The sequence below is a fragment of the Micromys minutus genome (assembly GCF_963924665.1).
Source record: "Micromys minutus genome assembly, chromosome: 9".
NCBI lineage: Eukaryota > Metazoa > Chordata > Mammalia > Rodentia > Muridae > Micromys > Micromys minutus.
Genome location: NC_137978.1, coordinates 42,963,158 through 42,975,425, shown reverse-complemented (window position 1 = coordinate 42,975,425; position 12,268 = coordinate 42,963,158). Strand labels below are relative to the sequence as shown.

Sequence of the window (12,268 nt, the reverse complement as noted above, 5' to 3'; positions counted from 1 at the left end):
AGATGACTAGACCACAACTCTCACCCTTCCCACAGCGCATGTAAATTCAGAGATGCGAGCCTCGGGTTGCTAAGCTTTCCAGGGCCCAGTGCACTGGACTCTCTTGAAGTTGACAATGACTATCAGATGTCTGTGGCCACACTGCCAGAGATCTCTTTGATAACATTTTGATTAAAGGTGGATCCACCATGCTCCTAGGTCAGACGTGTGCTGCCCATGGCCCGCAGGACACACGTGGCTGAGGACAGCTCTGAATGTGGGGCAAGAAAAAAAAATCTTACTTAAAATGTTGTTGTTGCTGCTGTGATTTCTGTAACTTGATTACACATCCAAAGGCTGAATGTGCCTGCTAGGCTTTGGTGGCACAGAAATAACTGTCAAAGCCATTGTTACTGATGGTGTGGTGTTCGGGGGGGGGGAAAAAGAAGGTGTGTCCCTGATTTGTGAAAACTTGGAGAGGCTGATGGGAGACAAGATGTCAGCATGTTCTTGGAGAGCAAAGGTGACAAGATTGCAAACTGGATTTGAGTAGTAAGATCCTGCCATGCATGTCCCGAGACAAAGGAAACTAAAGGGGGCATCTGGCAAAATGTCAGTGTGTAGCCGTGCTAAAGACCAATGTCGACATGGAAGGAGGTGGAAAGAAACGGACGCAGGGGCCTGAGGGCCACCGGATCTCCTGATGGGAAAAGCTGCCATCAGGGTGCCTTGGTGTCCTTGGAGGGAAAGTAACCCGGGTTCTGGTACAAACCATTGCCAGGAAGGCAACTGCTGGAGAATCGCTGATGACTGAGGAAATTATGCGAAGCTTCTCAGAGCTGGCTGTGCACGATGTTTCAAACCTGGCAGGTAGTCTCATCGTGGTCCAGCTGAGGTTGTGAGGGACGCATCATTGGATGCTGACGGTGTGACCTATTGGTTAGACACTGAACAAACAATGTGTGGCTACTGGAATTTCTGAAGGGAAGGGAACTCTTGACCTGTGGGTATGCGTGTTGCACGTGCATGTGTGTGTGTGTGTGTGTGTGTGTGTGTGTGTGTGTGTGTGTGTGTGTCTTGTATATAGAAGTCAGATACTGGTGTTGGGTGTTTTCCTCTACCTTATTTTTTGAGACAATGTTCTCACTGAGTTTCGAGCTCACTGATTGGCTAGACTGGCTGGCTAATGAATTCTGGTGATCTCTCCGTTTTTACTTTCTCCTCTTCCCTCTCCAGTGCTGGGGTTAAGGATGAGTGCTACTGCAGCCACTTTCTGCGTGTGCACTGGGGAGCCCAAGTCAGCTCTGCAAACTGAGCGGTAGACACGCTATTGACAGAATCGTCCCCAGCACAGTAGTATTAGTTACAATTATTGATGGCCACGTGGCAGGCTTCACAAACAACTTCAGAGAATTCAGCTATGAAAACTGGACAGAGGGAAGAGGTTTAAGAAACTCTCTACCGCCATTGGTTCCTAGTTTCAGATGCCTGTTATGGGCTGTTGTCTCCACTTAGAACATCTTCTATCCTCTGTCTGACCATTTCTTACTGGCAGGGAGCCAGGGAGCCAGATCCTCAGTCACCCGAAATCTAGGGGCCATTATTCCTTGGGCTGGAGATTAGGATTGACTAGGAAGGAGAAAACAAGCTAAACAGCTAAACATATGCATTTTCCTCTCTCTGTCTTTGTCTCTGTCTCTGTGTCTCTCTCTGTCTGTCTCTGTGTCTCTATTTGTCTCTCTGTCTCTGTCTCTCTCTCCCTCCCTTTCTCTCCCTCTCTCCCTCCCTCTCTCTCTCCCTCCCTCTCTCTCTCTCTCTCTCTCTCTCTCTCTCTCTCTCTCTCTCTCTCAATCTCTCTCTTGGTCTCTTTCTCTCTCTCCCTCCCTCCCTCTCTCTCCCTGTCCTGACTGCTGACGTGGAGCCATGACTTCCCTGCTAAGATGGACTGTACCTTCCAACTGTGAGCCAGAATAAGCCCTTTCTCCCTGAATTTGCTTCTTTCCGGATGTTTTCTTATGAAAACAAGAAACATAACTTATACAGCTGCTCGCAAACTTCAGACATCTGGGCTATAATGCAATGTGTTTTCAGGTGGACACAGCCACTCTGTTGATGACTGAGGCCAGTGAAAGGCATCTCGAAGGCAGAAGAGACCACATTTGACCCTAAGGATTGTCTTCTGCTTTTGGGCCACCAGGATTCACATGGGAAGACAGGCAATGATTGGAGCCATGGAGTCAGGCTGGAATGTGGCTACAGGAGGAACAGGCACCAGATAATAATCACCGGGTGAGAGTTAGAGGCAAAGGACACATGGGCAAGGAGAAGGGATCTGTCCTAACCATATCTCTCCCACTGCACAGGCTTACACAGAGACAAGAAATCTAGGCAGGAAGTTAAGAGATTGGGTGGCGTATGTGGCTAAGGGCTCCCTTTCCTGACAACCGAACATGAGTCAGGGTGGCCTTTCACCAACTGTAATCCTTTTGGGGTAAATGACAATCCTTGTCTCCAGAAGACAATAGTAATGGGGTGTCTGGTAATCACGTGTGTCAAAGAAGTTGAGTGACTTTATGATTTGAATGCAAAATGTCCCCAAAAGGGAGATATATGCTTGAACATTTGGTTCCTGTCTGGTAAAACTGTTTTGGGAGATTGTGAAATTTTTGGGAGGTTTGAGTTCACCTGGAGGAAGTAGCTTCTCATCCCCTACCCCATCTTAAGTTCACAGCCCAAGATAACTGTCTCCTGCCCTGTGCTGTAGCTGGGCCCTTGCCTGGGGTGGGAAAATCTTTTCTATAAAGAGATTACCTGCCCTTAGCTTGGTTTTGAAGGCTATCCTCCCTAGCTGCGAATGGTCTCCTCTGCTCCACAAGCTCTAGAGCAACCAGAGATCCAGATGTGAAAGAATGATCGAAGAAGTCCCCCAGATGTGCTCCTTCTTGAAGGTCAAAATCTGAATTTCATGTGTGCAGGACTGTGGTTCATATTTATGTGCCTGTGTTGTTGTTGTTGTTGTTGTTGTTGTTGTTGTGTGTGTGTGTGTGTGTGTGTGTGTGTGTGTACTTGTGCAGTGGCCAGAGGATATCTGTTGTATGTCATTCTTTTACTTTCTTTGCTTTATTACCTCAAGTCAGGGTTTCTTGTTGCACCTGAAGCTCTTCTGGCACCTGCCAAGCCCCAGAGAGCTTTCAGTCTCTGCCCCACTGAAAGCTGAGGTTACACACCCTGCCTGGGATTTTACAGTTCTGGGGACTTTAAGGTTCTTATGCTTGCATGGAAAGTTCCCTCTCTGACTGAGCCATCTGCTCAGCCTCAAGTTGTTCTTTTAATTTTTCCTTTTACTTTGACTGTCTAAAAGCACAGAACCATCCTTAGTTCAGGGGCCTTTCAAAGGCAGCCACAAGCTAGACCGGGGCTGCCTCTGAGGCATGCCCAAATGGCTGCTGTGCCTTAGGTATGGCAGTTGCTGTCCCGGCATTCTTGACCCAGATTCCTCTGACCTACTGTGTGTGTATCAGCCATCTATTTGAGGACTATCTTACATCAGGACCTCTTTCTGATTCTCAGTTGTGTTTGGCTTTTGTTTTCTGCTCCTTTCCGAAGCCCCTCTGTCTTCCCCAACAAACAGAATTCTCCCAAGTGAGGCTCTCATCACTCTGTACGGAAAGTTCAGGTCCACGTCTGTGAGTCTCCTTCAACTGTTCTGTCAGGAGTGGAGCAGAGCCTCAGGCGCCAGCACGGAGTAACATCACGTGGAGTCAAGTACAAACTGCAGTAAGATTACCCCGCTCTAGTGGCAGACCTTAGGACATGTACTGGCTGGTTTTGTGCCAACTTGACACGAGCTGGAGTTATCACAGAGAAAGGAGCCTCCCATGAGGAAATGCCTCCATGAGATCCAGCTGTAAGGCATTTTCTCAACTAGTGATCAAGGGGGAGGGTCCAGCCCATTATGGGCTGGTAGACCTGGGTTCTATAAGAAAGCAGGCTGAGCAAGCCAGGGGAAGCAAGGCAGTAAATAACATCCCTCCATGGCCTCTCCATCAGCTCCTGCTTCCTGACTTGCTTGGGTCCCAGTCCTAATTTCCTTTGGTGATGAACAGCAGTGTGAAAGTGTAAGCTGAATAAACCCTTTCCTCCCCAACTTACTTCTTGGTTACGATGTTTGTGCAGGAATAGAAACCCTGACTAAGACAGGACATCATCACATTAGCTGAATATCTGGCCTGGCCATGAACAGGACTACACTCTCTTATAACTATTATCATCATTGTAATTGTTGCTCTGTGTACGTGGTTGTGATTGTGTGTGTGTATATGTGTGCACACATGCATGTGAGTGTGCACACATGCATGTGTGTGCATGTCTGCAAATATGTGGACATGTACGTGTGTATGAGCGTAGAGGACAGACATTCATGTCAAATGTCTTCTTTGATAATGCTCTACCTTATTCTTTATTTACTGAGGTAGGGGTCTATTGCTTGGACCCGAGGCTTGCCAGTTTGCCCAACTAGCCTGCTTGTTTAGGAGACCTGCTGTTTCTACTTCTTGAGGACTGGGAATACAGGTGGCTTGCCATACACACACTTGACATTTATGGGGGATCTCAACTACAAACCCCACATGTACATAGCAAGTATTTTACCCTCTGAGCCATCTCCCAGCCTCATATCATCTCATTCCTCCTCTCCTTCCTCATCACCAACCCTACCATCATTGCTATAAAATGTCGTCTCGAGCATTAACACAGTCAGTCAGTAAGTATTCTATAGCCATACTGAGTCTGCCTGGGCTGGGATGAAATACATGAAAACTGGGGCCCATGGTTCACCAGTGCTGGACCACACGCTGTGTGCTTGTAAAAATGGAACTGCCAACATGCCTGCTTCGTGCAAACATGCTTAGGATAGAACAGAGTCACCCAGGACCAAGGGTTCATGACCTTGACATCCCTGAGACACAGCAGCATAAAAGCACTGGGAGGGTTAGGGGACAAGAACCAGAAGGTGAAGCTTCAAGGAGGACATTTCTGAAGCAGAGCTTCTCAGACTGCTGGCCTAGCCTGCTGCAGCCATGTGTAATTAAGTTAGAGGTTTCAGCTAGCATTACACAGCAGAAGAGAGATGCCCAGGGTGCCTCACATCTAGGCCAAACTCCCAGAGTGATAGATTGTACTATAGATGCACATGCACTGTAGGTTGTGATTATGAAAAATGCATACATACACACATGTATGCATACACACACACACACACACACACACACACACACACACACACACACACACACAAACCAAAGTTCCAAAGTCACTGAACAGACAGGCATAGGAAGATGGCTAAGGACAAAGACTGCAGCTTTATAGATAAACTAAAGGTCTGTAGGTGAACTCCAGTTTCTCCACGTAGTTAGGGGATGTGTGCTCTTGGGTGGGTGACACAGCTTGTCTGAGCTTCTGCTAAAAGGAAGAGGAGCTGGCAGGTCCCTGTGCTTTGGGGAGAAGGCTACTTAGCACAGAACCTCGAACACCCCAAGTATTCAACAGCCACACAGTAGTTATGCAGTAAGCAGGAGACTTAGACACTAGCTGTATAGCATGCACACAGTAGGGATGTAATCAAATAACATAGAGTTCTTGACCAGATAACCCAGTGCTGGATTTTGATGATGGGGCCTGTCACTGAGCCTTCATCTATCACAGTGACACTGGGAACCTCAAGAACCTGAACTATCAGGCACACCCAGTACTTACTTAATCAGAAGAAAGTATGCTATTACGCTCCATTTTCTATTTTGGAAAACATGACAGGAGGATGCAGGTGGCTGTTTCTCTGGCTCAGGGGGTGGGGCCTCCATGGTGTTATATACTGACTCCAGAAAAGCTCTGTGATGTCTCCAGGCCCAGTGGGCTTCTGGCTTATTATTATTAATTATTAATTATTATTATTATTATTATTATTATTATTATTATTATTATTATTATTATTATTATTTGCACTTTGCAAAGGTTTCCTCTGGCATAGGCAGAGGGAATGAGACCACTCATTAAATCCAGATCTGAAAATATAGTTCCTGCATCTGTGGCTTTTTACTCTAGACCTCAGAGTATTTATCAAGTTTGAATAAAGTCTCAAACTACAAGCAAGGCTTTAAGGCAGTCTGGTCCCCTACCCTGCATCCAGTGGATGTCCAGCCCCTCTTCGGGTGCAAGGTGTGCTCCCCTTTTTTAGAGGTAGCCCCTGGAGTTCAAAGTGCCATCCTTATTGAAGCATAAATGTGCTTTCCTGGGGTTTCCACCTGACACTCCTGTGCTGAGATCTTGCCCAAATGGGAGGTTGGAAGTAAGTAGGGACTCTCCCTAAGGCACCTTGCCTCTGCTTGCCATAAAGTCCTGCTCTAGACAGGATGAAGAAGAGTGCAGGTGTGGGGAACCCCTGAACTGCAGGAGATCAGTTAACAATGCTGAGGATGTGTGGGGCTCTGGCTCAGAAGAGTGGTTGGGGCTGCTGGCTGGGAAACTGCCTTCCCTTGCTGTAAAAGGGATGTGCAGCTAACATCTACCTCATAGCAAGACGATAAAGGAGTAACAGAGGTGCCTGATAAGTTCCTCACACTGGGCCTGACTCAGCACTAATCACAATGACAACTCTGTCCCGAAGAGTGGTAGCCAGGCTGTTAGTGTCTGAGAACTGCCCCTCTGGTACCTAAAGGCTGCCTAGGCATGTGCAGAGATGCAGGCACAGAGACTTCAGGATGCACAGATGTAACGGACTCAAGGCAATGATGCCCAAAGTCCCATGTGGGTACCAGTGTGAAGGGCTGAGACCCTCGGGCCACTCCTGTTCTCTCAGAGGAAGCCCCGTTTCTCCTGTGCTTACCTTGGTACTGGGCGCTGAAGCCACGCTGCCGGTGGTTACCATCAGATGTGAAGTGTAGCCGCAGCCAGTTCTTGCTGCTGATGACAGGGGCTGGGAGGCTGGCTCCGGTAAACCTTAGGGGACAGGGACAGAGAAAGGTCAGGAGCAAAACAGGACATCAAGGAGCCTACCCACCTTCTGAAGCAAGAAGGGAGCACCATCTACTCTAGCAGCCTGGGGTCTGTGCTGCTGGAGGGATTTCCAGGCAAATCACTCCCTCTGCCTCTGATTCCCCAAATCCCAGCAGATGCTCAGGGCTTGAGAGTAAGCAAAGGAGGCTAGGAGCCAAGCTGGGGGTCCTCTATGGACAATCCCATCGACACTGCATTGCTTTTCCTACTCTCTGTGTCTTTGCTCTTTTCTGACTGGACTATGCTCAACTGTCTCCCACACCCCCACTTTTTCTCAGGAGTCCCTGAAACACCCCAGCCCCAGAAAAGTCTTCCTAATGGTCTGGAATTGACAGAATGGATTGGGCTCAAAACAAGGCTTTCGGCCTCTGACCTTGTACCTGGCACCTGGTTTTCCTAATCAAGAATTCTCACTTAGGAAAATACCTTGTGCTTTTTCTTACCCCTCCCTTATGTCCCCCCCCCCTCTTTCCTTAGCCCATCCACAAAGGCTGTGGGGCTAAGGGAGAAACTGTCTGGGCACTGAGGTTATCCCAAAGCCTGGCACATCCCAGAGTCTGGTATCTCCAAGCTCACCCACAACAACGCCTTCCCTACCCTATAACACCACAGGACCCAGTTACAATTATAATTCTGCCCCCAGTTCTCCCAAAAATCAACCCTCAGTAGGAGGCAGTGGGGCTGAGCAGGGAAGCAGCTGGATCTTGGAGGGACCTACAAGCAGCGCTATGTGACCACAAGAAAGTTGCCTAAACCCTCTGGGATCCTGTGGAGTAGATGTGGCGATATCACCTCCTCAGGGCGGGCAGCTGGGGGAACAAGGAGAGGGTAGCCCTGGAGGCTGCTAGTAAGGGATGCGACTCAGCACCACTCCTCCTCCTGGAGGAGAGGAAACTGGAAATGCCCCAAAGCATAGGGCTGCAAGGCAAAACCGGCTCTCTACCCAACTTCTACAGCTGGTTTGGGAAAACCCCCAGCAGAAAGAACAAGAAATGAACAACCAGAGCACACACTCCTTTGCTCTCTCCAGACTCGTGGATGCTCCTGTTGATCGAGCCTGTTGGAAGCTTGCTGAAAGATTGATGCTTGCCCACAGGTGAGTCTTACAGAGGGAAAGGAGACAGATCTCCAGGGAGGGGCATCCGGAGGAGCAGACACTAGAAAGCCAACAGAGTGACTTCCCATAGATATACACTGAGACAAGAGATCTAACCAAGGAGCTTAATACCCTTTGATCTCAAGTTTTACTCTAATGAAAACGCTGACGCACACAAAACTCTAGGAATATAACCCACAGTGCTTGGGCAGGAACTATTATAGAAACCAATTACAGTATTTCACCAGATCCCATTTAAAATAGTTTATTACAGGGTGAGTCATTTAAGTTTTCTAAGGAGCCTCAATTGGTTCTCCTGGGCTCCCCCACCCTAGGCCAAATTCAATTGAGCTCAGTGACAGAGCTTGGAGGCTATTTACATATGGAAGTAGAATGGGGGAGGGGGGAGAGACACTTCACCTGAATAAATCAGACCCGAGGCTGCTTCTTTGAAAAGGCAAGGAAGGGGTAGTCTGGTGGTCCAGATTCTAATTGGAAGTTGGAGCGGGGGAACTTCCCAGCTCAAGGGTGAGGTGAGAGCTGATGCTCATCTCCCTAAGCCTAGCAATGCTGTGGTTACCTGCTGCTTTCTAGCTGTTCCATTCCCTCGAAGACAGCAAGCCTTGTGCCTTTTCCCCCCTCCCTTATTCCCCCTTCTCTCTCTCCCTCTCTTTCTCTTTCCCTTTCTCTCCCCCACTGTGCATCTGTCTGTATGTGTGCATTTCTGTGTCTCTGTGTGTAAGTGTGTGGGCACACATGTGTATGTTCCCCACCCCATCCCGTCTTTCCAAGCGTGTTATGTTGAGCCTTTGAGGGTGTCCTTGGCCCTATCACAGAACTTGGGGCTTCTGTGGTGGGACCCCATAAAATCGCTATGGAGATGGCAAGAGCTTTGGCTCAAAGCTCTTAACAGAGTCACACATGGAGGTTGTCAGGAGGATTGCTGGGAGTTTGAGGCTAGTATGTGTTACACAGCAAGACAACTTGGTCATCAAAAAATATCAAAATGAAAACCAGAAAACAAAAAAAGTTCTTTTCCCTTGCTAGTAAGTACAAAGATGTGGGCAAACTCACAGGCTGAAGCTATGTTGAGGCAGGAGAGTAAAGATTAACAGGAAGCAGAGTGGACTGTGAGTGAGTGTGGGTCGATCACGGAGAGGAAGCGTGGACCACGAGGGAGGATCATAAGCCAGGTCTGGGACTGTGGGCCGTGAACACAGAAGGCACCCTGAAATCTCACTCACTGGAACTCTGGGAAAATGGACCCGTGGTAGCCAGAGTTGGGTTGATTGTTGTCAGTGGATCCTACATGGCTGAAAAGGGGGGAAAGGTCCAGATCTGGGTTCTGTTTACTGTGTGGGAAAGCCACTTTATTGTTGTTGTTGTTGTTATTTTATGTATTTACAATCCAGTCATTGCCCCCCTCTTAGTCCCTCTTCCCATAGTTTCTCATCCCATTCCTCCTCCCAAAGCAAGGACACTTTTGCCAGCAATCTAATTGTTGGGATTCTGTAAGCCCCGCCCCTCAATTACCCAGCAGTAGCCAGGTATGCTCGGCCCAGTGACCTGACACTATAAAAGGGGCTGCTTGCCCCCTCCTCTCTCTCTTGCCTCTCTAGGCCTCTTGCAGCCTTGCTCTCCCTTCTATCCCTTCTCTTCCCCTTCCCTTCCCCCATCTCCTCCACTGCTCATGGCCGGCCTCTACTCCTCTATTCCTCTTTTTCTCTCTCTCTCTCTCCCTCCCTCCCTCCCTCCCTCTGCCTCTACCACCCTCTTAACTCCCCCATGACCTGAATAAACTCTATTCTGTACTGAGCCATTCTGTGGCTGGTCCCTCAGAGGGAAGGGATTCCCAACATGTGCCCCCCACAGAGGCATCTCTCCCTTGCCCCCAGGCCTCACCACACCTTCATAGGCCATATGCCCCCCATTCTCTTCATCCTTCCCCTAACACTAATGAGCTGTACAGTCATAACTCAGAGTTTTATATAAATGACCTCTTAACAGATTTCATTAAAAAGGAAACAAAGCAAAATGCATCCCCCGTGGCTCCTGTCCTTAGAGTAAAGTCCACACTATGGACTTCTATGACCTTCAGCAAAGTTTCCCTTTCCCTGTTTCCCCCTCTAATCATGTTTCTTTATGCTCTAAGCAAATGGGCTCCTTGCTGTGAAAGCTTGCCCAGGCCTGCTTCTGCCCCAGGACCTTTGCACTTGACCAGTTCCCTCTGCCTGCCAGGCTAACCTTCCGTGTAGACTTGTACCTTGCTCACTCTCTCTCACACCCTTGAGCTGCCAAGCAGTGTCATGTGGAGCCTTCCTCTTCCTGATTTGTTTCCTGCCTGGCTTTCAGCCTGAGCATGTATGTGTGAGTACACACACACCAACACATACCGACATGCCTACACACACACACACCCACACACACACACACACACATCTACATACATACCAAACACACACACATGGGTGCGGCTGTACACACACCACACACATACACACACACACTTGGATGCACACATACCTACATACACATGGGTGTATACCACTCACACACACCTATACACATACCACAAATACCACACACACATTCCAGCACAAACACACACATATACAGATACCAACACATACACATAACAGCTCTTTCTCATACACACACACAAACACACACAAGGGTGCATATACATACATACACACATACATAATAACACACACATGCATACTAACACACACATACCAACACATACACGTGGGTGCACATACACACACACACACACACACACAGCACTCTGCTACTGGTTAAGCAGGAGAGCTTCGTGTGTTGGAAATAACTTTGTTTTATGAGTGTCCCCACCTTTAGATTTGTGCTCTCTATTCTTTCCCACGGGCCCACCCGGCTACACAGAGAGGTAAAGAAACCCACTCACCACCACACAGCATGTCATGGCAGAGGTGAGACTGTAACCTAGACCATCTCATTCAGAGCCTGGGCACTCAGCCAGCAAGGCTCTGCCGAATAGGCACGCACCACCGTGGACCGGTCTAGGCTGAATTCCATCCTGTCTTCCTTCCTTTCTACCCTCCAGGATCCTCTTTAATTTTGTTCCTACTTAGAATCATAATTAAAGGAGAGAAACACAAAGGGAGAGGCTCCCCCTTCGAACCTTCCTGTCCACATTAACTTCTCTCTGGGGGGCCTGGGGAATTCCTAGCTTGCCCAGTAAATCGCTACTGCACAGCTACATAAACGTATTTAAGCAAGTGCACTCGAGGTTTTCTTCTTTTTGGTAAATTGACTTCTGTTAAATGGGGCTTCATTAATGGAATCTGGCTTGGGGAGAATTAAAAAAAAAAAAAAAAAAGAACCACTTCCTTTTATGCCCAGAGCTGACTGGGGGGTGAAGGGAGTGGTGGCAGAGTAGGCTCAGCCTCCTTCCTCTGTGTAAAGTGTTTCTTCAGGGAAGCTTTTCCTGCAGGATGTTCAGGCACCGAGAGAAGCCCCATCCAAAAGCCCCATCCAAATGGCAACAGTGAGTGTCTGGGCACTGCTGCCTGTCACAGACACAAGAGACTGGTTTAAGAGCCAGCCACCCTGAGAACTGCCCATCCTATGAAGACATGCATGTATCCAGTGTCACCAGACGTGCAGGGGGCAGGGGCACTGTGTCATGAGGAGCTGATTCGGCAGTTCCTGACTCTGCAGCGCCCCTCCCCTCACAGTTGCTGTTATCTGGCAAGGGCACCTTGGCCCCTCACATGGGCTGTGGTTCTGAGCTCCAGGGACCCTGTGGGGTTGGGGCTCCAGGCCTTTCTGCACCTCAGACTCCAGTGTGAACACAATTCCTTATCTTTATGGCAGGAGAGGACCAGATTGTGGGGACAGGTATAACCCCATCTCCCTCCTTCCCCCTTCCCCACCACCTGTCAGGGGGATGGAGGGGACACTGTGGCACAAGCAAGTTAATCCTCCCAGAAAAGTCTTAGTGGAGGAACAGATCGACCAGCTTCAGAACTGAGCCTAAACTCTCATCTATTTTTCCTCCCCGAGACCCCACTCTGAGTCCCTGCCTCTTAGGTGCCTCTACCCAGAATGTTTTCCCTGCTGCCCCATCTGGCACGGTGTAACTGGTCCCGATAAGCCTGG

General features: G+C 48.7%; 1 protein-coding gene across 1 annotated transcript in view; it reads right to left on the bottom strand.

Annotated features, from left to right (window-relative positions):
- CSMD2 (CUB and Sushi multiple domains 2) overlaps positions 1–12,268 on the bottom strand; it is a gene marked incomplete at both ends in the record, with an annotated part of 547,554 nt that overhangs the window by 259,612 nt on the left and 275,674 nt on the right. Inside the window, one exon of the mRNA XM_080921920.1 lies at positions 6,860–6,972. Coding sequence (XP_080778046.1) covers positions 6,860–6,972 — 113 coding nt within the window. The remainder of the gene's footprint in view (positions 1–6,859; positions 6,973–12,268) is intronic.